Here is a 26,761-nt window from a genome sequence, read left to right as displayed (position 1 = left end):
CTGAGCTTTGACTCCTAAGAAGGTCCAGCTTAAGGAAGAGCCATGTGCCAGGGCAGCTGCACTTCTCTGTCCAGAAGTGATGACTTCATGCAAAGTGACAACCGTGTTTGTTCTTATAGTGGCTGTGGCAGATCACCCACATCCTGGGGGCTCTGCCTTGCCTTCTCTGCAGAAAGGGGTGCTACAGTGTATGTCCCCAGAGGCAGAACAATGGGCCTGGTACACACAGTCATAGTATAGAGTAATGTTCACATTTAAGAAGGTGGTTGTTTTTATTTTGGGAAGTAATTAGAGGCTTTTAATCATAATTTGTTAACAAATAGTTATTTACTGTAGCCAGATGTTTTTCTACGTAGAGGGGCTGTGGAATAACAGACGCTTGTAAGCCTAAGTTACGGCTTTGCCAAGTCTCGCCACTTTACCTCGGCATCTCATGCAGATGGCTGACATGTGTCTGACCAGAGTGCCTGTTCTAAAGTTTAAATGCAGTCACCTCGGAAAGGAAATCCTCCACATCTCCTTAATCTGCACATGTATTCCTTACTGCAGTTCAGTGGGAGGAAGTCATTCTCATTTGCTAAACAGGAACATCAGGGTCAGAGGACCGCAGAGGCACCTTCGGCCACAAAATGAGAGACATGAAGGCCACTTAGCATATGAGTCCATCATTCTCTGGACTTTTTGTCTAGATTCATATTTCAAGGGCACATGCTGCTGGCTCAGTATGTTACTAAATAGAATGCTCTAAAAATGGCACCCACTGGGAAGAGAGTAATTTATGTTCACAATGATGTCTCCTGTCTTCTGACCCAATAAAGGAAATTAAATCACATAGGTAGTTGAAAAGCAAATTGTACCACCCTTCAATTATTTTAAAGTGAAAAAACCAGCTAAAAGCATATATAGACTTCTGTGGCTCCCTATTAGCCAAGTGTTAGTTAATGGGAATGTCCCAATCCATCCTGGCAACAGAATACTTATGCAAAGAGTTTTTTCACATAAGAGGAAAGAGGAGGATTCAGGGAACTGGGCCAAAAGACTTGCTGTTTAGAGCACACGAGAAAGATATATTTGTAGACTTGTGTGTGAGGAATGACTAAGGTTTGTGGGATTTCTTGACATGGAAACTCTGAAAATATGAGCATCAGACCTAAAATCTTGGCGTAGAACTGCAACCCAGGTTTCATTAGTACGTGGAGCAGGTCATGGCTGCAACTTCCTTGCAAAGGGAATCATGGACACTGAATGTCTGACTAGGATGGAGTGGGGCCTGAGTCTCATGCCTGATAGGTACCTTCTGCAGAGCAAACAACACCATGCTCTCAGGGAGAAGGACAAACTTCTTTGAGAGCTATTCCTAGACAGAGAAAGAGGAGAGTTTAGAAAGAGCAGAAAAATAAGCCAAGTTCCCAGCTGCATCCAATTCCAGTCTTTTGCTTGCTCGTCCATTTTGCAAACACTCTAGACAACTAGCTTCCTCCTGTGGGCTTCCCTGAAAACAGAGAACAAGGCCCAGCTCCAAAATAAATGAGATCACATAAGGCCAGAAGGTATGCTAACTGTGACAAGTAGCAGTCCTCATGACCCCAGCCCATCACCCGTAGACAGGGAGGCTTAGCTTGGATATCTGCCTTGGGGTCCTCCCTGAATCCTGAACTATCTGCCTAAAGTTTGTACCTTCCTTATTTCTAACTAGGTTTTCAGTCTGTCTGGTACTACTTGGTACAAAGAGACACTTAATTACCTATTAGATGTCGCCACACTTTCCTTTTAAATGTATCGTTATTTTAATTTATCACCATTTCTCATTATCATTATTTTGGTGCTGGAAATCAAATGCAGGTCCTTTCCCATGCAAGGCTGGCACTCTACCACTGAGCTATGCCTCCAACCTGACATCTCCTTTTGAAAGTGCAGAGTGCACTTCTACTAAGCCTGGGAGTCTTTGGAGAACAGCTCTACCTTACCCTCTGTTGCTGATAATCCTCTAAAATCCCAGAACATGCACCACAGGCCAGTCCCATAGCTCTTAGCCCATTGGCCAGGCACACAATCTGTCCTTAGGAGACTGAGCACTGACACCATCCCTCTGGATGAGTCCTCTAGTATTTCCTGTTCTCTGAGTCACTAGTCTCTGATCCTTAAAATAGGCTTCTAGAAAAAGTCTCTGTTCTAGAATGTTCTAACAGAAAAATCTCTCTACACCATTGATTGCCATAGCTGCCTTTCTCTGTATTTGAGTGTGATGGAAGATAGATTTGTTGAAATTTAAGATCATCCATCTCTAATTTTACAGAACAAGAGCTGTCAACTAGGAGCAGAAAAATAAGCCAAGCTCCCTGTCACTCAGCCCTGGGTGTGCAGCTGCTGGGTTGAGCGAGAGAGAGAGAGAGAGAGAGAGAGAGAGAGAGAGAGAGAGAGAGAGAGAGAGAGAGAGTTTGTGCCCGCATGTGCGCATGTGTGCACATGCTCGAATGTGTATGTGTGAATATGTGTGAATATCTGTTTGCTGGAGGCATGAAAAAGCACTTAGCTGGGAGAACGTTGCTATTTCTCTAGAGCCAGAAAAAAAATTTTTTTCTCAGCACATTAAAGCATGCCGTTATACTAAGAAAAAAAATGACTGCAAAATTATATCTTGAGGGTTTCCATATTTATCCATCCCCTGGACTATGAGTCAAAACAAGATTTATTTGTATAGTTCTTTTTAAACTGCCAGCACTTCAAGTTCAACTTGGAATGTGGGGGGAAATCAAACTGCTATTTTTGCTCCCTGCTGTACATTGTCACCAAGGACAAAGATCACAGGCTGAGATTTCACTTGCAACCGGGAAGGGAGAGGGAAGTGGGCCAGAACCTCTAAAGATGAAGGATTGTTTGGCTTTGGGACTGGAACAAGACGCCTGGAAAAGAGACAAGTGCACCCATGTTTCAGCAAATTTTAGGATGGGCCACATGAAGATGGGAGCACAGTACGGTGGCAGAGCCATGGCCCCGGTTCTAGCTGCACCTCACAAACTGTCGGTGCCTTTGGACAAGCTGCTTCCTCTCTTTGTTCTCCAAAGTGCACACACATGTGCGTGTGCGTGTGCGTGTGTGTGTGTGTGTGTGTGTGTGTGTGTTGTTGCTGCTTGCTTAGCTTGGAGATGCTGCTCTACATGGATTCACTTTTCCATCCATTTTCTACTTCCTTAATGTATAGGCCTTACAATATGGTGTGACCTAGATGATTAAGAAAACAAATATGAACATGAAGTCCAGTAAGCAGAACAGACATTGGAGATTGTACAGCCTGGGCTTGGGGAACATGCCAGCCTGCACTGCTGTACCCAGGTCTGTGATCTCTGCCTGATGCAGGTCCCAGGGATCTTCAGATATCTAGTCTGTGCATGGTCTTAACATGGTGTGCTCATGCCCAACTGCTTTTTTCTCCAAACTGGAGTGGTCAGCTCCATTTTCCTAGTGACGATGAGAAGGAGAGTGGGCTGGGGATGCAGAGCTGGCAGGAAGGACTTATGGCTCACAGTTGAGTCATCACAGACTATGACTGGGCCAAGCCCAAGCCTCTTCTGAACATGGTTTGCAGGCAATGTGGAGCTGCCTGGTATGGGGAGAGCTGGGGGTAGGGATGCAGGAAAGGCACTGTGAAGGCAGAGCTGCCTCATCACACAGGACATTTCTGTTCAGTGAGACTGATCCCCGAGGACTGTCTCTGCTCTCGGTGTGTGATGAAGGAGAAATGGGGCCTAGCAGATCGGATTAGATCATGAGGCACGCACCCTTGGAAGACAGTGAAGTAATTCTCGGGAATCTCTGGTTAGTTCTTTTTGTTTTGTTTTCCAAGACAGGGTTTCTCTGTATAGCCTTGACTGTCCTGGGATTCTCTGTAGACCAGGCTGGCCTCGAACTCATAGAGATATGCCTGGCTCTGCCTTCTGAGTGCTGGAATTAAAGGCGTGCACCACCACTGCCCGACCCTGGTTAGTTCTTATAAGGGAGTTGTCATAAAGAGAGCAAGTCTGGCCCCTCCACTTCTCTTCTTTGTCTCCCCACCGCCTTCCACTATGGGGAGATCCACCATGATGCAATATAAGGACGAGGACCCTGCCAGAGCTAAGCCAGCGCAGGCACCAAGCCCTTGGTCCTGCCACACTGTGGGCCGAGTGAGCTTTGCTTCCTCTAGATATTTTTCCAGTAATGTAAGAGCCAGAGTAACTCTCCAGGTGTTCTCTCAGATGACAGGTCTCAAATACCCTTCAAGCAGGACGGTCAAGCCCTCTCACTAACACTCTTGCTGTCATCCCCCACCCCCACCCCCAGGAGTTCAATGCTATGCACTGCAGAATTTGGGTGGGCACAGGAGTACAGGGTCCCGGCCCTCAGTGAATGGTTGGCCCAAGAGTCAGGGCCAGGAAGTGGCTGGGCTGAGAGGGTAAGAAGTGCCTTTCCAAGGAGCTGTACTTCCTGCCCCAGCACCTGTCCACTCCCCACAACCTCTTCCAAGACCACATCTTTCCCATTCATGGCAAACACAGCAGTTTAAGGCCTTATTTCCCAGACTTCAGGTGGGGGTGGGGCCACTGGGAACAGCTGGCTACCATTCAGTTAATAATAAGGCTTTAAGCTCTGAAGACTGTTATTAAAGCCCCCCCTCCTGCCCCGCCATCCTCCTTCTCCAGGCGAGGGAGTTGGCAAAGTGCTCTGAGCTCTTTGAAAAAATAAGGTTCTCCACAAATATAAAGTACTTATTATTTTCAGTTCCCCTCAGATCAAATTAGGTGTCAAGTTTTAATCTATCACCTGACACCTCTGATTGCTGGTTGCCAAGGCAGAATGACTTAGCTTTTCAAGAATGGGGGGAATAATTATGTCTATGATGCTCCTTTTCAATACCTTCAACACACAGTCAAGCATTTGGCACAGCCTCCTACACTTGCTCCTGAACCCTGAGCCATGGAACTGGATGCCTTTCCTGGTCCAGCTTCTCAGGTCCGGTGAGTGCTGGTCATATGACCCGTGTTTAGAAAAGTCTTGGTCAGGAGTCAGAGATGCTTTGAAAATGGCTCAGAGCCTTGCTGTTCTGAGAGTGGGATAGAGCACTGGCCTCTCTGTAAAGCTTTTAGAAATTCAAAATCTCATATGCTTATACCTGTGACTGGGTCTGCCCTTTAACAAGACCCCCAGGAGGCTCCCAGGTATGGAAGAGTTTGAGAAGTACTTATTCATGGTAGGAACTATGGAGGCTGAAAAACCAAACTACCTGGATAGCTGGGTTTTGTTTCGTTGATTGTTTTGTTTTTTTGTTTATTTTTGTTCTGTAATTTCCAGGCCCCGGGCTGTCCTTTGATAGGGAAAGCCTTGCCTTCAGTGTTGTTCAGATGAAGCCAATGCTCAGGCATGTCACATTAGCGTTCCTTTCGAGTTCATCCGCGCCTTCTGTCAAACTTGTTTTAAAAGACAGGATTCAAACTACAAATTACCCACACTTAGAAGATCCCAAGTTAGCAATGTACAATTTACCACCTCAGCCTGGTGTCTAAGCCCATGGGTGTCAAGGCTCCGGTGAGGTGAGGTGCTGCCTAAGCACCTGCTCACAGTGCTGATGACCCCATTCCACTGGAGAGAGGCACCCAGTGCTCAGCACACAACTGTGTGGAGGACCGAGCTCATATTCATGTGCAATGGTATCTTCTGAGCTCTCTCCCTGCTCACCCCATTCAGCCTGATCTCTGCCTCTCTAGTGAGATCCCAAATTCTCTGGGAGCCCTGGAGACTAGTGACACCCCCGTGAAAGCAGGAAACACAGTCCTGTGTTTGCCTCCATCACTGCCATCAATACCAGACATCAGGTCTTCCCAGCTCAGATCCCAACATGGATGTGTGCGTGGATGTCCGAGGCTGGGGAAAGAATGAATACATTTGGAGAAGTTACAGCCTCGGCTTCTTCACTTTGAGATGTGATGGATTATACTAGATTGTACTAGACTGACTATTTTCAAATGGAAGTCCTGTTGTCTAACAGCATATGTGTAGACTTCCAAAGTACAAAGCTGGAAAAAAGTTGGGCAGACAGCCCAGAGAAAGGAGAATGTAGGGCCCTGAATTGTGGCCACTAAACCTTTCCCTGCCCTGCCCCACATTCTAGGAAATGTCAGCCCGATTCTAGGGTTCCAAGAAGAGAAAGTCTAAAAAACCGACTGGATTAGATCATCAGTAGTGTTTCTCCTGGTGCTGCCAACGACAAAGAAAGTAGATCGGGGGAAGGGGAGAGGGACAGGTGAAGGAGAAAAGAAAGATGACAGTGATGATGTTGATGGGGGGAGGGAGGAAGAGGGAGAGGAGAAGAGAAGGATGACGACGACGATAATGACAGGATAAGGAGAAGAACTGTGTCATGAATTTCAAAGTTCAGATAGGTTCTACCCATGCCATTTGCCGCTTTCATTAGTTCAGTGAAAAGACAACTCACGACATTTCAAATTTTAGCTCTTCACATTCACAAGTGTTTCAGGGACAGGAATCTTGAAAAATGGTTTGTATTAAGCCACTCTCTTAGAAACATTTAAATCTGCTTACATTCTGTCCCTTAATGTTCTTGGTGACGGGACACATGCAGAATGGCAGCTGACAAAGGGCATAGTCCAGCTGAGTGATGCTGAAGGAGAGGCAGATTTGGGTAGGAGAAGTCAGACATCAGAGCCAAATGGCAGGAAGAGCCCAGGGTGGGCAGGTGAGCCTGGGATGAAGTGAATGTACAGAGGGCCACAAGGGAGAGTCAGGGAGCAGAGAGAAGTCTGGCAAGCCCAAGGGCTTCCAGGAAGTGGCCGCTCACCTCCACACTGCTCAGCCACTGCCGGATGGACAGGAAGGATTGCTTGGCTGTGAGGTCATACATAACAACTACGCCATCGGCCTTTCTGAAGAACTGTTGAGTGACACAGCGATATCTGCCATGGAAGAGCCAGCGTCAGGTGCATACCTTCCTTAAGAGCCCTGGCCTGGGACCTGGGTGTGCAGCACCTCACCTCTCCTGCCCAGCAGTGTCCCACAGCTGCAGAGCCACCTGCGAATTGTCCACAGTGACCGTCTTCACACGGTAGTCGATGCCTGAAAGATGAAAGAGGCCCGTGAGAGCTGCCTTGGTCATGAGCCCCCTCAGTTCCAAGTTAGGAGATGATGCCTCCCTGTCTGGAACCATGGCAACCTTCCCTGAGTTGTGCTTGTGGGCCAGTGTGCGAAAATGGAGCGAGCACACACAGGGAGGCGTGAGCCTTGGGTTCTGGTCCTATTCCAGACCCTGGGGCTTGACAACATCACTGACCCAGTTTAGCTTCAGGCTTCTTGATGTACCATCATGCACCTACTCTAGGACACTGGAGGGGGTCGTGTCAGGGTCTATGCACAAAAGCAACATTCAATGAGCAGATGACTTCCTGATTGTCACCACATGTATTCCATGTCCTCCTTCCTCTGTAGCTTGCCCCTCTCATTCTCTTCTTTTGGTGAAACTACTTTCAAAATGTCCCTAATAAATTCAACCTGAGGGGATGAAGCATACTTTAATATTCCTATCAGACAATCCAAAGGTGTGTAGAGGAGGAGTTTGAAGAGGAGGAAGAGGAATGGAGGAGGAGCAGATGGAGGAGGGGAGGGGTTGGCAGGTAGCAGAAAAAATAAAGAAGGGATAGGAGAAGGAGACAAAGGCAGTGATCACCCTTGATCATCATGAGGCCATTCATAATCATCTCTTCAGTTATGTGACCCTTCCTAGGTTGGACTACCCAGAGGAATAGGAGCAAGTCAGTGACATGTGCATCTCTCAGAGGCAAAAACTCTCAATGCAGGGTCTTTTAGGGTTCGCCCACCTTTGGCTTCTCTGAGCCCCATTAAAAGATGAATAATTGTCTCGGGTCACACATTAAATACAGTGGAGTATGTACTGTGGTTTGCAAGCATACCTATGTTTTATTTTGTGTAATATAACTTATTCTATACAATGGTCATGTTTGAGAACCACACAATTGAGTTTTACACACACAGACACACACAGACACACACAGACACACACACACACACGGTTAGTTTGGTGTTGGGTCACATTCACAGCTATCATAGGGTACACATGGCCTCTGGTCATGGGTTGAACACCCCTTTCATAGACTTTTCTTTCTCCTGTGATCTTAAGAAAGTTCAAAATGCTTAAAGATGTTTTTAAGTCGTTTTATATATGATTCTTGGTTACAGAACTCAAAGGCATCCCTTTCCACGTTCACAGACCCAAGAGTCCTTGCCCTGCAGGGAGCAGGAGCAGAACAAGAAACAGAAGAATTGCCAGAGACTAGCAGGAGATGCTCAGCAGTTATGGAAGAAGCAGGAAGTAATAAAGGTCACCCCAGGCCCTTTGCTTCACAGACAGGGCCAGAGACAGGAATGGATTAATCTTGGCGGGGGGGGGGGGGAGCAGAATGTTTTTTACTATATTTCCACTGTTTTCATGTAGGCCTCCATCCTTCAGTATCCTTAAGACACCCATGAGGGTTATAATTTGCACACCTATGCAGGTACACACACACACACACACACACACACACACACACACACACACACACACTAGAAAGATGAGAAACTGCAATCAAGGCTCCTCCCTTCCCTGGGCTGGCAGCTAGGATGAGGCTCCCCACTCCATTCCAGCATCCGTACCTGGAGTACAGGCTACCTGGAACCTCCTTTCCCCAGGCAGCCCATAGTTGCAGGTACCCATCAAAGCAGAGGATATCTGCTAGCTGCTGAACTGGGGGTGAGTTGTCTTTTTGGTAAAAAGAATGAGAGCGAGGGGTACCCCAACTCTATGCTTTGGAGATGCCCTCTTTCCTTCCTTCTCACTACTTTTGAGCAATGAACCATGGATACTGCACCAGCAGGGCCTGATCTGAAACCCCTCACAGGGCCTGAAGCCCCATGAACAGAGCTTTCTGTTGCTGGGACAGAAAACTGGGAAAGAGCAAGTGTGTGGTGCTGGGCCAGCTGTCTTGGCTGTCTCCAGCAGGCCACCACTGCCTTTGTGGTTGGTTGCTGAGGATGGACAGGGTTTTTATTTTGCAGGGAGTGAGGTAGACAGAGGGCTGAACAAATATGTTCTGGGCGGTGGTGAGCTTGGTGTGAGGCCCCACTGGATTCAAAGACATTTCTTTGTCCAGCATCAGACAGGCAGCTAGAGATGCATATAAGCAAGTCCACAGAGGCTGGGTGTGCAGCTAGAGAACACAAGGACAACACAAGGTGAGGAAAGAGTGACGTGACTGCACCCAGACAAGAGCTCAAGAGGCAGTGGAATAATGTGGGGCCCAAGGGCCTGGAATAAATGAGTTTAGGATCATCCGGCGGTCTAAAGGTCCAAGCACCAGTAGACCTGGGCCCTGCCAATGCCCAGTGGTATGACCTTGATGATGTCATTTCAACTCAGTTTTAGAGACTCAGCTCTTTGTGTGCTGAGGGGATGGAGGTTTGAAAGAACTAAATTGGGGTTTCATATTCTCTAAGTTCTGCTAGAACATTCCATGATGACATTGAGTTATTCTTCAACTTGCAACCTGATTAGGTGTGATAGCTGAAGAAAAGAAATCGCCGGTCACTTGAATGTTCTGCGGAGGTGGTGTGGGTTAAAGCTGAGCTGAAGGGTCTCCAGAAGGTGATATCAGCCTTTACCATGCAGGGAAGGGGAGAAGAGGAGATATGTCCACAAGTTGCCTTGCAGGAGGACCCTAGAGTACTTCAGGAATTCTCTGCAGGACATGGGGTGGGAACCTCACTAGTGGCCAAGAGAGAACAGAGAGCATTCTGTCAGAACATGCCTTTGGGTTCTAGACTATGATTGAAACAGGGAGGTTATGAAGCCATGGGGAGTAGTGGGCTGAACACTGAAGTCCTGGCTGCTGGGGAGATTTGGTCTCTGACGCTCACTCTGACTGTGGGCCTCTGTCCCCCCACAATCTGGCTGGTTGTGAATAGACCATTTCCAAGGGCCTTCCCAGCTCCAGGGCTCCACAAAACTCATCAGTTGGTATCTACAGTCCCCACAGGTCCAAACAGCTCCTCCTTAAGGAGCAGGCAAGGTCCTGAGTGGAGTAAGCAGGACCCCACAAGGTACACCTCATAGTACACGGAAGCAAGGGTTTTATAATACACCATTGGAGTGTGGGAGACCAGGAAGTCTCAGAGATGAGCCTGAAGAAAAGCCCAGTGTTTGTTGCTGAGTGGAGCCATATCTGCTGCTTTAGACAAGGGGTTGGCCACAGCTCTGGGTGGGGTTGCGCTGGCGTGACCTTGGGAAACCGACTCTTCCTAAAAGGAACTTACTTTGGTGGCTGGTGTAACGATTGCTCATCAGCTCCCACACAGGACAAGGCAAGCCACCCTGGGCTAAAGAACTTGCCCTAGAGAACCTGCTGCTGCTCTGGTGGGTTTGTGCCCCACGATGAAGGACCTTTAGTTTGCCCTCTTCCTATATTGTGGAAGTTTCCTGAAATGTGTGGTGGCCTCCTGGGAAGTACAAATGGGTGAGTCTTCTTCTTCACCAGACCCTTCTATCTCAGGCCTGAGGTTGGAAGTGGAAGAGGATTTGACTCCACTGTCAGGAGAGGCATGTGGCTTAGAGATGAGCCTGGGGACTCAAGAGGCTTCTTCCCTGTCACCATGAGGCCATGATAGAACCCTGACTTGCAGAGCCCACACTGGAGCACCCTCCGAGAAAGCCAGCCTGTCTGCCTACAGCCATTACGGTACCTCTTCATGGTTAGCGCACTGGTTTCCTCTGGAAGGACAGCTGGGTCAGACTGTCCTGGGTTTGCATCCAGTGCCTGCCTGCCTCCTTTTATGTCTGATGCTTTGTATTGGGATGTCCTCAGTCTTTGAGCGGAGTAACGAAGGAGGCAGACAACAGCCCCAGAAAAGGCCCCTCAGGAAACACAGGGCACTGAAGCATGTGGAAGACACTGTGGGTAGGAAAGATGATGGAGGAGCGGTTCAGGATGAGAGGGAAAGGCTGAATCTCCCCCAGGAAAGGCCCTGGGGCTTGGGAAGTTTGCCTGCAGAGCCAGTTTGTCAGGAGCCGATGGTCAAGGTGGTCTGGTCAGAGACCTTGCCTCGGAAGCAGGTGGGGAACCCGTATCAAATCCTTTCTTTGTCACATAAGAAAAATCAAAGCCCAAAGGGAGGGCTGTGTCCTCTTGAGGTCACAGAGTCAGTCAGTAGCAGAGTCAGGATGAGGACCTAGGATTTCCAATGTCCCACTGAACCTCCCCACCCTTTCCTGCTCCCAACTTGTGCCCACCTCTTAAGGCAGAAAAGGGACCCTACCACTCACAGGGTGCTGTGCCATACAACACAACATTGCTAGGGTACTATGAAGAGGGTTAGATGATGTCCTGTGTGTGTGGGGGTGGGTGGGGGTGTCAGCACTAATCATGGGAATGTGGCACCTAATCTCTCTGGACCTCAGTTTCTCAATCTATCAGGCTAATCACAATCTGAAGACTGGTTGAAATGGTGGATATACGGTCACAGCCAATGCTCAGATTGTAAGACTACATTGTCAAGTTCAGCTGGCTCTTCAGTTCAGCTAAAGAGGCACAGCAAGCATTCACACTGTCATCTTTTGTTGAGTGACTCAACTTGGTAGAAGCTGAAAGGTTAACTTGCCCTTGATCCCACCACGCACTCCAATGCCATGTGCAGCTTTGGGTGAATCAATCAAAAGCTTCTCTTTGAATAAAGTATTATCCATAAGTGGGAACACATTCAGCCATGATTATCTAATGGCAGCTGAGCCTAATACACTCCTACAGTTAATTCCTGATGACTCCCAGCAGATCCAGGATATGAGACAAGTCAAGTCAATGTATAAAAGAAGCCTTGCAGGGTGCTCGCTGTACGTGTGTCCACAGACCTAAGGGCAGGGCCAGCAGGAGTAAGCCCATTGGAAAGGTTGGGCATAGCAAGGCTTGGCTCCAAGGGAGTTCTCAACAGATCTGGGGAAGCATGAAGGTTCAGGGCCCTACTGATTGAAACGGGGACAGAGGGCTGGTGAGATGGCTCAGTGGGTAAAGGTTCTTGTCAGTCCTGATGACCATGTAGTGAAAGGAGAGAACCAGCTCCCATAGATTGCCTTCTGACTTACATCCTTATATTGTCATATGCATGTGTACACACGCACACAGAGAGAGAGAGAGAGAGAGAGAGAGAGAGAGAGAGAGAGAGAGAGAGAGAGAGAAATGCATTACATACATACATACATACATACATACGCTTATTTCCTTGAAGTGGGGCAGAAGTAGCACAAGCCAAGCGGGGACCAAAGACCTCAAACCCACCTTCTGTCAACCTCAACTCCCTAAATACAGGACTGGAACTATGAAGAACTCACCCCTCCTCAAGCCCTCCCACACACCATGAGCTTTGCAGCCTAGCAGTGCCAGGGGAGATGGGCCTCTTCTTGCTCCTGCTAGCCCACCACTCAACAGCCAGCGCCAGCATCCTCCCAGTAGCTCTGCATTCCCTCCTTCAGTGGAGAACTCACCCACAGTAGCCGCCATGCCTGGGGAGAAGCGGGCCTCACAGAGCCTCCTCAGGAAGGATGTCTTCCCCACAGCAGAATCACCCACAAACACGATCTTGAAGAGCCGGTCTGGGGTAGGAGGAATGCGTTCCTCCTGTGGATGAAAGACAGTCTGACCACCTGTTGCATGGCTACTAGCCCCTGCTGCTACCAGGTTGCCTTTTATTATCACTGCAGTGGTCCACTGAGACCCCAGAACCAGGGAGGCCACTTCTGCCCCAGAACGCAGCTAGCACTGGTCTCAGAGCATGGGGCTCCTTCTAGCATGAACAAGAGATCATTAGGAGAAAATAACAGCCTTTCACATATGTTCACTGCTGATGGGATTTTGGGGACAAGCAGGCAGCCCTGGCTGATGGAGTGGATGAGCCAGGAATGTAAACAGTTACTGAGAGTGTGGATTTCTAGAGCACTGGGGATGAGCATGAGAAGGAGTCAAAGGTCCAGAAAGCAGGGCCTTGGGGAGAAGGCAGAATTCTCTATAGGGGCAGGGGAAGACAAGTGTGCTGGGTTTGTTTATTTGTTTTGTTTTTGTCAACTTAACATAAGATAGGGTCATCTGGGAAGAAGGAACTTCAATTGAGAAACGCCTGCATCAGATTGGCCTGTGGAGAAGTCTGTAGGGCATCTTCTTGATTAATGATTGTGTGGCAGGGCTCAGTTCACTGAATGGTGCCCCCTTGCACAGGTGGTCTTGGGTGCTATAAGAAAGCAGGCTGAGCAAGCCATGGGAAGCACGTCAGTAAGCAGTGTTCTTCAATGGTCTCTGCATCAGTTCTTGCTTTCTGGTTCCTACCTTGTGTTCCTTCCCTGGCTTCCCTTCATGACTATGAGCTGTAAGTTGAAATAAACCCTTCCATCCCCAAGTTGCTTTTGGTCATGGTGTTTATCACAGTGGCAGAAAGCCAACTAAGACCATAAGGTAGTCTTTGGATGGGAGAGGAGAGAGATAGAAGACCTCCTCAGGACTGGGTACCAGTCCTTTAACTTAAAGCATCTCTCCAGGAAATGTTTCCTAAGACTCAAGAAACTTAGGAGGCTTTAGAAGCTCTGAACACTCCAAGATTCACGAGACTCCTTAAGGTTACATAAACAGAGACGACTGGTCTGGGGGACGAGATTCTCTGGAAGAGGTGCTTGCAAGTTGTATAGGGGGTGCCAGTGATACAGCTTTCTGGAGTCATCACCCTTGCTGGGGTGGGCTAGTTGGTGATACAGCTGCCGAGTTATTCATCTGTGGTGACATATTGTGTACCCCAATAAAACTTATCTGGGGATCAGAGGACAGAGCCAGCCACTAGATTAGATATAGAGGCCAGACAGTGGTGACACACACCCTTAATCCCATCTGTGAGTTCAAGGCCACACTGGGAACAGAGCCAGGTGTGGTGGCACACCTGTAATTTCAGCACTTGAGATCTCATGTCTTTGCTTGGGAAGCACACTCGCCTTTAATCCCAGGAAGTAAGATGGCAGGGCACAGAGAGGTATATAAGGCATGAGGAATAGGATCTCTCTCTCTCTCTCTCTCTCTCTCTCTCTCTCTCTCTCTTTCTCTGATGAGGATTTTGTAGAGGTAAGAACGTGGCTGGCTTGTTTTTTCTCTCTGATCTTTCAGTTTTTACCCCAATATCTGGCCCTGGTTTTTTTGTTTGTTTGTTTGCTTGTTTTTGTTTTTACCAATAAGACCTTTTAAGATTCATGTTACATCCACCCACACTCTGGTAAGGAACCCCAATTAGTCCACTAGCTCTCTCACTGGATGGAATAATTTCTTTACTCTGCCATAGGTGCTCTTTCTATAATAAATAGATATTAATGTTCATGTGTCCCCAGAAGTCACCAATAGGATACAGCCTCTGGTGGAATGGAGACCCTCTTGAGTCTCTGCACATGGCCTTTGCCTCCTCTCTTCAACTTTAGTTGTGACATAGTCATCTGCCATGGATATCTCTTGTGTGGTTAGTTTTCGTCAACCTGACACAAGCTAGAATCATCTGGAGAAAGGAGCCATTGAGGAATTGCCTCCATCAGACTGGCCCACGGGCAAGGCTGAGAGGCATGTTCTTGATTGATGATTGATATGGAAGGGCCCAGTCCACTGTGTAGAGTGCCACCCCTGGACAGGTGGTCCTAGGTTGTATAAAAGAGCAAACCGAGCAAGCCATGGAGAGAAAGCCAGTAAGCAGCATTTCTTTGAGGTATTTGCTTCAGTTCCTGCCTTGAGTTCCTGTCCTGACTTCCTTCAGTGATTCAGTGATGGACTGTGACCTGAAAGTTGTAAGATAAAATAAACTCTTTTTTTCTCTTTCAGTTGGTTTTGGCCAGTGTTTTTGTTTGTTTGTTTGTTTTCTCATGGCAACAGAGAATCCAAACTAGGACACCCTTCCACTCAGGAAGGTGGGAGGGAAGTCTTCATAGGCAACCACACATTGCTCTGTTCATTGAGCTCCAGAGAACAAAGAAGGACTGGACTGCCATCAGCCTGGGACTGTGAGCCCAGGATGACTGAACTTTCTCTGGGACAGAAATTGAGCAAGAGGTGGTATGAGGGTGTGAGCAGCCAGAGCACTGTCTGATCAATCACATGCCTCACCTTCAGGCTCGGCTCAGCACTGAGAGCAGGCGGGGGGGGGGGCTCTTTGGGTGGATTTAAAAGTGGATTTGAGGGAATTAGCTTATCTGGTTGAGCAAATACTATAGCAAAGCACAGCTGACATTAGCAGCACTTGGATGTCGGGGCAAAGCCACCAATAGACTCTGAGGGGGAAATGCAGTAGTTAGGAAAAAATTTAAGGTCAACGATGACAAGAATTTAAGATAAAATTAAAACAATGTCCTCTGCCCTATTTTCTTTATCCATTGAATACACGGGGCACTGGCTTCTGCCGGTCTCTTGCCCAGGTACCTCCAAATGTCATTTGTTTAAGCGAAGTGTGGCAGAGCAGGCACAGGTAAGAGGTGAGAATGGGAAATCTGAGGTGGAGGTGATAGAGATGGGGCTGTGGATGTGACTGCAGTGTTGCCCGGCCTTCAGCCCATGGCAACCTTGTCCCTATCCTGGGAAGAACTCTGCTTTTCAGGCACCAGCCTATAATGATGCCATGAATGGCCCAGATACAGGTAATTTAACTCACAAGAGTGGAGCAGTCCTTCAGCCTGCTCTCCTTTCTTGGGGACAGTCAGGTGACAGACAGATAAGGTAAAGGAAGCCTGGCTGTCACATCAGGACATACGCTGTCATTTTTCTTTCCCTCCTACATGCTTAAACAGCAAGGGTTAGGGTGTATCTAAGACATAAAGGGTTTGCCTCCCATCACAGGGCCTGAGTTTCTGTCCCCAACACCACAAAACAGATAGACAAACAAGCAACAATAACACCCAGAACCCAAATCAGAAAATGAAAACATCCAAACAGAAATGATATGTTCTGGGCTGGCAAGCTGGTGATAAAAGGCACCTGCCCCCAAGGCTGACAACCAGCTCTATCCTGGGACTCACATAGTGGAAGAACTGACTCTCGAAAGCTGTCCTTTCACCTCTGCACACATTAACAAATAAAATAAATACTAAAAAATTAAAGCGATAGATTTTAAACTTTAAGCTTGGGAAATATACAGTTATAGGAATAAAAGTAAAAATTCTTTATAATCTGAGACAGTCACTACTCACATTTTATGTATTTTCAGCCTTTATAGATATGAGAAAATGTTTTGTTTAAACAGACTTGAGAAATAAGTATATATATATATATTTTATCCTAATTATCATAATTATTCAACAATACAAATCCCTCTGAGTCACTAAAGATTTTTTGGAATCTTTTAGCAGGGATGTAATATTCTACTAAATTATTATAATGTAATTTATGTCCCATAGCTGCCTTATTTTGTTAGTGTTCTTCTGTTCTGAACAGTACTTACAGTCTTGACTTTTCACTAGAAATGTTGGTTGAAAGGTCATGGTACTTGGTTCCCATGACCACGTTCTGTCCAGAAGGGCAGCATGCCTCACAGAGGTCTGCCTTTCACACAACTGACCTTCTTTATTCTCTCTGCTGTTGTATCAAAATGGGAGCACAGCCTTGTGAGGAGACTTGGGGGTACTGGGGTGCTCTGTGAGGGAAGAGCAGTTACAGAACGCACAGCTTCAGAGGCACGTGTGCTGGGCACCCTTACACTAAGAGCCCAGCAGAGGGGCAGCGGGTTGCCCCAGCTTCTCCCCTCTGGGCTCCAACTTCTCCTTCTGGCAGTGGGGACAACATTTGTCAGGCTCATCCATCAGACCACAGTGAAGACAGGGCTCGGCACACAGGAGCATGGCCTTCTCCTCCAGGCCTCCTCTCTCTCTCTCTCTCTCTCTCTCTCTCTCTCTCTCTCTCTCTCTCTCTCTCTCTCTTTCTCTCTTTCTCTCTCTGTTGTTGTTGTTGTTGTTGTTTGAGACAGGGTTTCTCTGTGTAGCTTTGAGCCTTTCCTGGAACTCACTCTATAGACCAGGCTGGCCTTGAACTCACAGAGATCTGCCTGGCTCTGCCTCCTGAGTGCTGGGATTAAAGTTGTGCGCCACCACTGCCCAGCCCCAAGGCCTGTCTCTTACAGCCCTCTTGGTCACATATTGTGATCCTGGCCATGAGTTGGATGGCCTGTATCAAGGATCAAGTTACAAACCAGCAGAGGGACATAGTTCTCACAAGGCAAAGAGGCATCACCCTTCTAGAGAGCATTTGGTAACAGTAATCATTTGAACTGCTCTCCTTACAGAATTCAGAGGGAAATCTGAGTGAGGAGAGGGAGGGAAGAGTACCAGGACACTGGGGAACGGAAGAGGCTTAGCTGGCTGAGATCAACAGAAAGATGACAGCGTGCGCGCTGGACAGAGCTGTACCAAGTGACCACTTGTAATGGATCTTAGCAGACACTGACTCTGGCAGGTGTTCAATAACGCTTCAAGTCTGAGTCGGAAGGGACAGTGTGAAACACGGGAGAACAGAACAGTTAACAAGGAGAATTTATTGAAACGGATGAGTCTCTCTCTATGATGCTCAGCTGAAAAGGTGTAAGGAAGGGAAGGCGACCTTTGGGACACAGAATATGGTGAATCCCCAAGCCCACTGCAGCTGGCCTCCTGAGTGTCCTTTGGGGCTCCTGGGCTCAAAGATAAGGGGGCAGATCTCAGTAGCATTGCCTGGACCTTACCTTGTAGAGGGCTTCTTTCCCAACAGGCTGCCCTCGGGGAGATGTTGGGATGAGTTCCGAGACTGGGGATGCCATGTTTTGTCCTTTTGCCTCCTGGTCAAAGACCTCCTCTTCTTCTGGGCATCTGCTCAGTGGCTTCTCAAAGCTACCTTCCAGGAGCTGAGGCAGGGGGTCTTCCTCAATGGAGATGATTCTGCGGAATGTCTGGCGGCGTGGAACCCCAGCCCCTGGCTCCCCAGTTCCCGGCTCCTCCTCTGCCAGGAGATATCCACTCAGGCCCACAGAGCTTCTCCTCCTCAGGATGCCAAAAGCCTCCTCCTCCTCCACTGACTGGCTATCAGGATGGGGTGGGAGGAGAATAAACAGGAGGAAATGATAAGATATCAGTACTGAAATAGAGAGGCACTTGCCTGCAGGTAGCACTGGAGAGAGCTCTGGGGAAGGGGACCCATGCCTCAGCTCATGTTTTTGACAGCCTCATAAGGGCTGCCACCTGCTGCCACTGCCACGGCCACAGCCATGGCCACGGCCAGCGATGAAGATGCTGATGAAAATTATCACCAGTTATCAACTCAAAAAGGCTCTGTCCTCATGTGGTACTGGACTAGATGAGGACCAAAACAACAAACAACACGAATATATTCTTTTTTGTTTGTTTGTTTGTTTTTCAGAGCTGAGGACCGAACCCAGGGCCTTACACTTGCTGGGCAAGTGCTCTACCACTGAGCTAAACCCCAGCCCCACAAATATATTCTTACAAGCTGGGTTCAGCTGTGGGAAGGCATTGAGGGAAGGACTGAGCAGGTTGGAGATCCAGGACCCTGGGAGAACAACAAGGTGGTCGGGCTCTGCTCCCACCACATGCCTATTAACTGCATGTCCTCACACCTCAGTCCCCTCACCACAAATCAGTGTCTGTCTACCCATATATAAGAGAATGCATAGGAGAGGCATGACCATGTAGCACACACCCACTCAGGGCACACTCACACAGGGCACTCTCACACAGGGCACACTCACAGTACACACCCACACAGGGCACACCCACAGAGGGCACTCTCACACAGCACCTGTCCACACAGCATCCTCAGCAGTGTAGGAGTACTGTTGCTGTGGGGACCTCCTCTTACCCGTGACAGATGTCCCCTGACTCAGAGACAGATCATTATGAATGGGCTTGGGTTAGAAAGCACATCCCTCCCCATCTCTGTCCACTCCCTTTCTGAGCTCCTGGAGTAGAGGGAGGAGCAGGGGGCCTGGAAGACTTCAGTGCATACTTGCTTCTGGAAGCATTTGGGTGCTCTGAGCAAAGAGGACAGTTGGAGGTGGAAGGAAGAAGGATCTGGGCAGTCGGGGCAGAGGGAGAAGCACAGGCTGTATTTTCCAAGGGTTTGGAGAGCAAAGTCTGCACACGTCTCCAGAACACTGGAGTTCCTTCTCTGCCTTAGCGAACAGTTCAAGATGAAAGTACTTCAAAGGAAACAGGCGTGGTCTATGAATGCATATGCACGCATACACACATGCACATGCGCATGCACATGAATGCGTGGAAAGGATTGTGGATAAACCAGCAAAGTGACAAGTCAAAGGAGAAAAGGAAAAAGGTACTGGCTCAAGGGACACAGGAACAGTGCAATTCAAGAGAAGCACCATTGGCCTTGCCCTGGCTTCTGGGTTTTTGTTTTGCTTTGTTTTTCAGGACAGGGCTTCTCTGTGTAGCTTTGGAGCCTGTCCTGGAACTTGCTCTGTAAATGTATTTGGTCTTCTTAAGGCCAACAATAGAAAGGAAAAAGAAAACCAAAGCGAACCCATCACTTTCTGAAGCTAGCTGTGATTCTGAAGGGCAAATTAAGACAGTGTTTACTTTCAACAGCGGTGAATTGGTTTGGATAGAAAGTAAAAGATTTATAGCAATTTGAACACCTTTCTACTTAGGAAACAGGTTAAACAGAAGCCAGCTGGCTTCTTTCCAACACCCTCCCTCTGTACGCTATTAAGCCCATTACCCAACTACCTGGTTCAGAACACAGTATCCCTGTCCATTCTTAGCTACTTTTGTATGCAATGTGAACATGTACATACACATATAAGCACACACACACACACACACACACACACACACACACACACACAAACACACAAACACACACACATACACACGACACAGATTTTCCCAAAGGTTTTCAACCAGAAAAAAGAAACAAGCATTTAAGTGTGCCCTAAAATGAAGCTCTTCTTGGAAAAAGTGTTTTATCTGGGAACGTCTCAAGTGCTGTTGACACTCTGTAATGGCGTCAGCTTAGCATGTCTAAGCTCATCTTTGTTTTGCCACCAAACACCTCCTGCCAGCAGGAGAGAGAGTTGCTACTTTTGCCAAAATCGATATTGGAATTCAGAGTGCACACTTTGATGTTTAGCCGATTATTTTCTATTTCTGCCGCTTGGCTGTGAGCTCATGAAGGAGGGAAGGGTCTATTTTGCAAGCCTCTGCTCCAGAGACTGGCACTGGATGTCACAAATAGTGGCCACTCAATACCTAGCTATTAAATGGGCATCTGCTAGAGGACAGACATAGTGGGAATGTCACAAAGTCTGAAAGAATGTCAGATGCAGCGTAGGTAATCTACAAATGACTGTCAAATCAATCAATCTAGAATTACACTCAGTTCTGAGAAATCAAAAGGCTAACAAATACTACTGTAGAAATTTAGCTTCCAGGGTGTAGCTTATTATTGAGTTATCGAGAGATAATTCATGATGATTTAACCCAGGGGTTTCCCTGATCAGCCCATTTCCACCCCAAAGTCACTTTTACTTTACACATATTTCACTCCATGTTTGCACATATTCTTTGTGAGTGAGTTTACACATCTTCTCCCTCAATCTGATACTAGAGGGATTAGCTTCCCTAGGCTCTTCATGTCCATCCATGTGGATGGAGTGAGGACTTGCTCCAAAGAGGGCGAGGAGGGGACTGGCTTGTCTGTGTGAATGAGCAGCAAGCCAACCCTTTCCATTTCAAGCTCAATTCATGTGCCCTCCAACAACAACAAAACATGTTGCCTTTGAGTTAGTTAAATATGAATCAGTGGAATGAGCTGTCAATCACAAGTCCTAATTTTGTCTCTAAAGGGTTTCAGCTAATGGTGATTCTATACAACCTTTTAATTCAGCTCACTGTCAGTATAATTATATTCCAGAAAAACCAAGTGAGTCCAGGAAGTAGAGCACTGCCCAGCCACCCCCTCCATCACTCCCACCCTGATCATCTTCTCTTCCTCCTCTTCTTTTTCCTCTTCTTCCTTCACACCTTCTGAGTTGGTCTGCAGTTCCCATCAGCCCCTCTCTGCAGGCCCACAGCAGGGCAGGAGAGCCTCAGGGATAGTTTCTGTCCTATAGGTTTGCTCTACACAGTCTCCCTTCAGCTCGGATGTCACAGCAGAGAGGGCCATGTCCTCCATGATTCAAGGCAAGTAAGTGAGACTGACCTCAGGCCTCCCTAGTAGAGCCATACCCCCAAAGACCAGTAAATATGGCCCCAGAGGCAGCTCCCAAAAAGTGTGAGAAGAATGAATGGAGGGAGGAGGAATGGCGGGTGATGGCTTACCTCCTGAGACTTTCCCTGCCATCCACATATTTGCCGATCACAGAGCCAGATCTCTGCTTCCTGCTTGCCTTGGAAGCAGCTGTGTTTGCCTTGGCGGCCTTATCTTTCTGCAGAAACACAAAATGCCCGAGATCCATGTCTGTGGATCTGTCTCGATGCTTGAGCAGAAACAGGGAAGGCTCTAGACTAAATGAGAGAAGCAGGGCAGGCTCCCACCCCCACTCCCCTCTCCTGCCCCCCCCTTCAGTCACCCAAGGCCACTTTTCCTCCCCACCCCAACTCCCAACTAGGATTCCTCCATCTCCTTTCCAGAAATCCACTCAGAGGAGGGAATACAGAGTGGAGAGCCTGGGGCCTCCTGTGTGACTCTTCACAGAAACACTGGAAATTTGCAAGAGATCAAAAAAGAAGACAAAGCTATTTACTACATAGGAAAATATTTACAGGATCCAAAAGCTCCTGGTATTTTAGGTCACATTCTTCCTTGTGGCTCTAATCTCCCATTCCCACCAAAGCCCATGAGGTATTGAGATAGGGAATCGCCCAGAGGGGCAGTTAGCTCAGGGCTCTGTCCACCACACCCTCACTAGCCCAAGACCTCTGCAGTCCTTTGTGGAAGCAGGCTGGATGTGGATGAGCTGCCCAGATACCTGTAACACAGAACCTGAGAGCAGCAGGGCTCAGAATCCCTTTGCCAAGACTCTGGAACAGACTTCCTCCAGAAGACATGGGGAGTCAGATCACAGGAAGATTTCTGCCTTCATCAGCCACCCCATGCTTCTGGTGGACTCTTAATGAGAGGAGGAACTGCTGAGTCTCAGCACCCCTGAGGGCACGACTCTAATGATTCCAGGCAGATTTTTAATTATCATTCTGCATCAATTGGGCTCTATCCCCTTTTCTTTGATTTCCTCCTGGTGCTCTTCCCTCCACCCCATCTCCTTCAAAACAAAGTGAGTTTGGCAGGTGAATGGAAATGAGCTGAAGGGATTAGGTTAGCATTTGGTTGAAGTTAAAAAAAAAAATCAGTATTTCTTCTAAAACAATTACAATCGTTATCATTATCAGACAAACATGTGTAGGCTTAAGTCTTGCTCTGATAGTTCACACAGGTGAGCAGCTGAGACAATTGCTGCTGTCTGGTGATGTCAAAGAAGCAGCGGTGGTATGAGAAGGACTTTTGGGACAGCGGCATAAGCAGGCCAGGGCACACTGGCCCTCAGAGGCTGGCCGTATCAAGGTTATTGCTCAGACAAGGCACATACCAACCACCCTCTCGTCGAGACTTTTTTTTTTTTTTCTCAAAAATCCTTACAACCTGGGAGGAGGAGGACAGGAACTCTCTTTCCTTCTGTGACAGTTGGGGTCATGGGTAAAGGTAACCAATGCCTTCTCCAGGGGCACACAAGTTCATGATGTGATAATCTTACAATTAGGAAGTCCTATGGAGCTGCCCTGCCCCGTCAGAGAATCCAGTGTCTCCTGTCTTAAAAGGGAAGGTGAAGAAGGAGGTACAGTGTTCTAGAGTCTCTTCAGTGTGCCCCACTGTGAAGACCTGTGAATGTCACACTGTCTGGAAAGTATGGAGCACCATGCTCAAGTGTGGGAGAGGAAAGAGTCTGTATAGAGTTCAGAAGATGTTGTATATGAGATCAACTGTATAAACAGCTATGTGTGCATTGTAAATTTGCTTTCTGACAGCATAAAGCTTGAGATTTTCATCAGTAGATGAAAATTTAAAAGAAAGAACAAACCAAGTCTTTCACTTCAGGTGATAATGACATTTCAACTGTGCCATCTCATGGATAGAACTGTCACTTTTGCAAACAAGAAATGTGTGGTTCTTCTAAACATTTGAGTCTGATTGTGTCAAGAGAAAGGCATTTTTCTCTATGGAAAATCCATGTGTGAATTACCTTTTTATTGCTTGAATAATATCTTACACTTTCATCCTGCCCACATAGAAAGGACCTAACACACCATAAGTATCAGGGCAGTCTTGATCAGTCCTGGCATAGATCAGATTAGCCCTGGGCCTTGTCTAACTCAGCCCCAGTCCTAAGAGAGTACTGGTCAACCAGTTACCTGAAAACTTATGTCCCGTTCATCCCGGAGATGTTTGTTCCTTTCCCTGTGGATAGTAAAGGAAAGCTATTCAAACATGGACTCTGCAGTTGACAGATCTAGGGGCATCCATTAGCCAGCCAGACAGGTGCAGGAGAAAGCCTGATATGGAAGGCCCAGGTATGTGGCTATGGACAGGAAAAGAGTTCACGTGTAAATCAGCTCAGAGGCAGGGGGATAAGACTGAGTGGTATTGTGACATACACTGCCCTTGAGGAACACTCAGCCGCCATCACTTTAGGGCAGGATGGCATGTCTGCCTTCCAGTGGGCTCCTTCTCTGCCCAGTTCATCTGTTCATGAACACAGATGGAATATGAGTTGCTTACCAAACTTTGTTCAGCATCAAGAATGCAGAAGTGAACAGCCACAAAGTTCTGGCCTCAGGAAGCCCGTGTTAGGCTGGGGGTGAGCACTACTAGGAAACCAAAGTGGGAACATGGGGAAAGGGAAACCAGAGAGTGTCAAGCATTTCAATCGGGATTCCCTGGTTGTTGAGGCAACATCTGACAAACCCTAGCAAGGGAAGGAGAGCTGGGCAGGTGTCTGGGGAAAGAATATTTGGGCAGAGGGTTGAGCAGGGCAAAGGCTTGATTGTGATAAATTCATGTGGGAGAATCATGAGGGAGGGACACAGGGCACCCGAGGAGATGCAGCCAAAGAACAGTATGTGGATCAAGTCCTGGCTAACCACAGCCTCCTGGACCACAGTAAAAGCTTTGATAGTCACCACAAACAAGACATGAAGCCATGGATTGCTTGTGTGGGGTGGGGTGGGATGTCTGGCAGAGGGTGCCATGGTCTGATTCCAGCACTGAGAGGATCCCCTTGGAAGTTCTGCTGAGACTGTCATCGACAAAGGTGCAGCCCTGAGAGTGGAATGATAATTTTGAAGAAGTTGAAGTCATTGGTGACGTGGGCAGGATGGTTTGTGTGGAACTGTGGGGGAGAAAGCCAGACTGGAGCATTAAGAATGGCAGACAGTGTGAAAGCCAACAGATCAAGACAGGATGGATCCATTTGAGAACTCCAGCTGGGAACAGGAGTGACATGGTGGTACCTTTGCTAGAAGCATTGGGAGCTCACACCCCATCCACAGAGTTAGAGACATGGGTGCTGGCAACGTGGAACAAGCTCGGTGAACTCGTTCTGGCTATTTCTGAAACAGAAGACCAAGTGGGAAGGTGGAAAGTGGAAGGTTCCTGAAGGTTTAGTGAAAGCTCAGAGTGGGTAAGAGAACAGAACAGGATATGGGGTGTTTGTGAGGTGTGCTAGACACAAATAACTGGAAGGTTCTTGCTGTGGGATGTCCTGTATGCTGTAAAAATATGTTGCTATGATTGATTGATAATTAAATGCTGATTGGCCAATAGCCAGTCAGGAAGTATAGGCAGAACTAGCAGAGAGGAGAACTGGGGGAACAGAAAGGCGGAGTGGAGGAGACGCCAGCCTGCCATCCAGGGAGCAACATGTAAAGGCAACAAGTAAATCCATGGAATATGTGGAGACATATAGATTAACAGAAATGGTCTGAGTTAAGTGTAAGAGCTAGTCAGTGGTAGGCCTGAGCTAATGGCCCAGCAGTTTAATTAAAGAAGTTTCTGAACGATTATTTTATGAGTGGTTGCAGGGTCTGTGGTGCTGGGCAGGACTGGGAAAACTCCAGCTACAGGTTCTTCCATTGATGTAAGAGGCCATAGAGTAGCTGTCCATCCAGACCCACTCCTTCTCAACCAAGGGTCATGAACTGCCCTATAGGGACACCAAGGAGGAGGCAGAGCCTGCCACGAAGAGGAAGGTGGGCATGTGAGACTCTGCTCCCCATGGGTAGCACTCAGCAGTCCAAACCATATGCTGGTAATGGGGGAAGTGAGCACTCTTGGTGGGATATCTGTACACTGTGTGAAGACGTAGTTCTGTGATTGGTGTAATAAAAAGCTGACCGACTAATAGCTAGGCAGGAGAGCATAGGGGGAACTTTTGAGCAGAGAGAACTCTGGGAAGAAGAAAGGGGGTCATCAGCCAGATGCGGAGGAAGCAGGATGGGAAGTAGAGAGATGAGGTCATGAGCCTTGTGAAAGAACACAGATAAAATATGTGGGTTAATTTAAGTTATAAGAACCAGTTAGGAACAAGCCTAAACTAAGGCTGAGCTTTTATAATTAATGATAAATCTCTGTGTCATTATTTGTGGGCTGGCAGTTTCGATGAGAAAGTACTACTACACTTGGTAGCAGTGTTGTTCCAGAGTACAGGCAAGGAAGAAGTCCTGGATAGACCCACCTTAGGAAATCCAGCTGCTTCAGGAGGCCCGACTTCTCCCGCTGCAGACTCTCTGTCACTCGGTACACTTCCCTGAGGAGGAGGCAGACACATCCAGGTGAGTGGTGGGCATGGGGAAGGGAGGAGGGGGCTCAGCTCCATCATATGGGTAAACAGCAGCTTTTCAGAGAGGAAAGAAGGGAAGTGAGGCAGGGAAAAATGAAGGAAGGGAAGAAGGAAGAAAGGGAGGGAGGGAGGGCGGGAGGGCGGGAGGGAGATGGGAGAGGGAGCAGAGGAAAACACAGAAGTGGACAGCACTGGACTTAAGTAGACAGCTGTGCCTCATCTTTGCCCCTGTGCTCTGAACCTCCAAGCAACTCTCCTGTCTCACCCTCAAGGCCCCAGAGTTCCCATTTCCACAGCAGTGTGGTTCTCTGGCAGAAAGCACCCAGCAGCTGATAGACCGGTCACTTTCCATCTGACTGTGCTCTGAGGACTGTCACCCCTCTGCCACCCTTCAATGTCATGACTGGCAGTTGACATCAGTGTCAGCCTGGGGACCCTCCCACTAAGTGCCTAATAATGCCAGCCCTTAAGCATCATCTGTGTTTTTCCCTTCTTCTTCTTCTTCTTTACAGAATAATTGCAAAGTCATTTGACGACCATAACAGACTGAATCAAATTCTAAGTTCACCTCAGACAATCCTAATTAAGCAACACAACTCTGCCGGCTCCTGCAGAGATGTGAATTCCTCACATTTTATTACCAATTATATTTAATTTCAACTTCAGGGAAAACAGTGTATTTCCCATTACACAAACTGGGTCCCTGAGCCCTGTCTGGGACTCTGTTCTGATTAACACAACACATACAGCCCTGCCTGCTCCTGTCTGGGTCCTGGCTGCTGAAGAGGCCTGTGCCCAGCTCAGGGGGCTCTCCTACCTGGCTCCTACTTCTGCC

At 47.8% G+C, this 26,761-nt stretch overlaps 1 protein-coding gene across 1 annotated transcript in view; it reads right to left on the bottom strand.

Annotated features, from left to right (window-relative positions):
- Cracr2a (calcium release activated channel regulator 2A) overlaps positions 1-26,761 on the bottom strand; it is a 69,963-nt gene that overhangs the window by 4,851 nt on the left and 38,351 nt on the right. Inside the window, exons 9-15 of the mRNA XM_036182558.1 lie at positions 25,822-25,893; positions 23,501-23,546; positions 21,416-21,522; positions 17,809-18,142; positions 12,575-12,707; positions 7,026-7,107; positions 6,833-6,947 (exon numbers count right to left, since the gene is read on the bottom strand). Of these exons, the coding sequence (XP_036038451.1) occupies positions 6,833-6,947; positions 7,026-7,107; positions 12,575-12,707; positions 17,809-18,142; positions 21,416-21,522; positions 23,501-23,546; positions 25,822-25,893 (889 nt within the window). The remainder of the gene's footprint in view (positions 1-6,832; positions 6,948-7,025; positions 7,108-12,574; positions 12,708-17,808; positions 18,143-21,415; positions 21,523-23,500; positions 23,547-25,821; positions 25,894-26,761) is intronic.

Source organism: Onychomys torridus, chromosome 3 (assembly GCF_903995425.1).
Source record: "Onychomys torridus chromosome 3, mOncTor1.1, whole genome shotgun sequence".
Taxonomy (NCBI): domain Eukaryota; kingdom Metazoa; phylum Chordata; class Mammalia; order Rodentia; family Cricetidae; genus Onychomys; species Onychomys torridus.
This window is presented reverse-complemented; position numbering and strand designations above follow the sequence as displayed.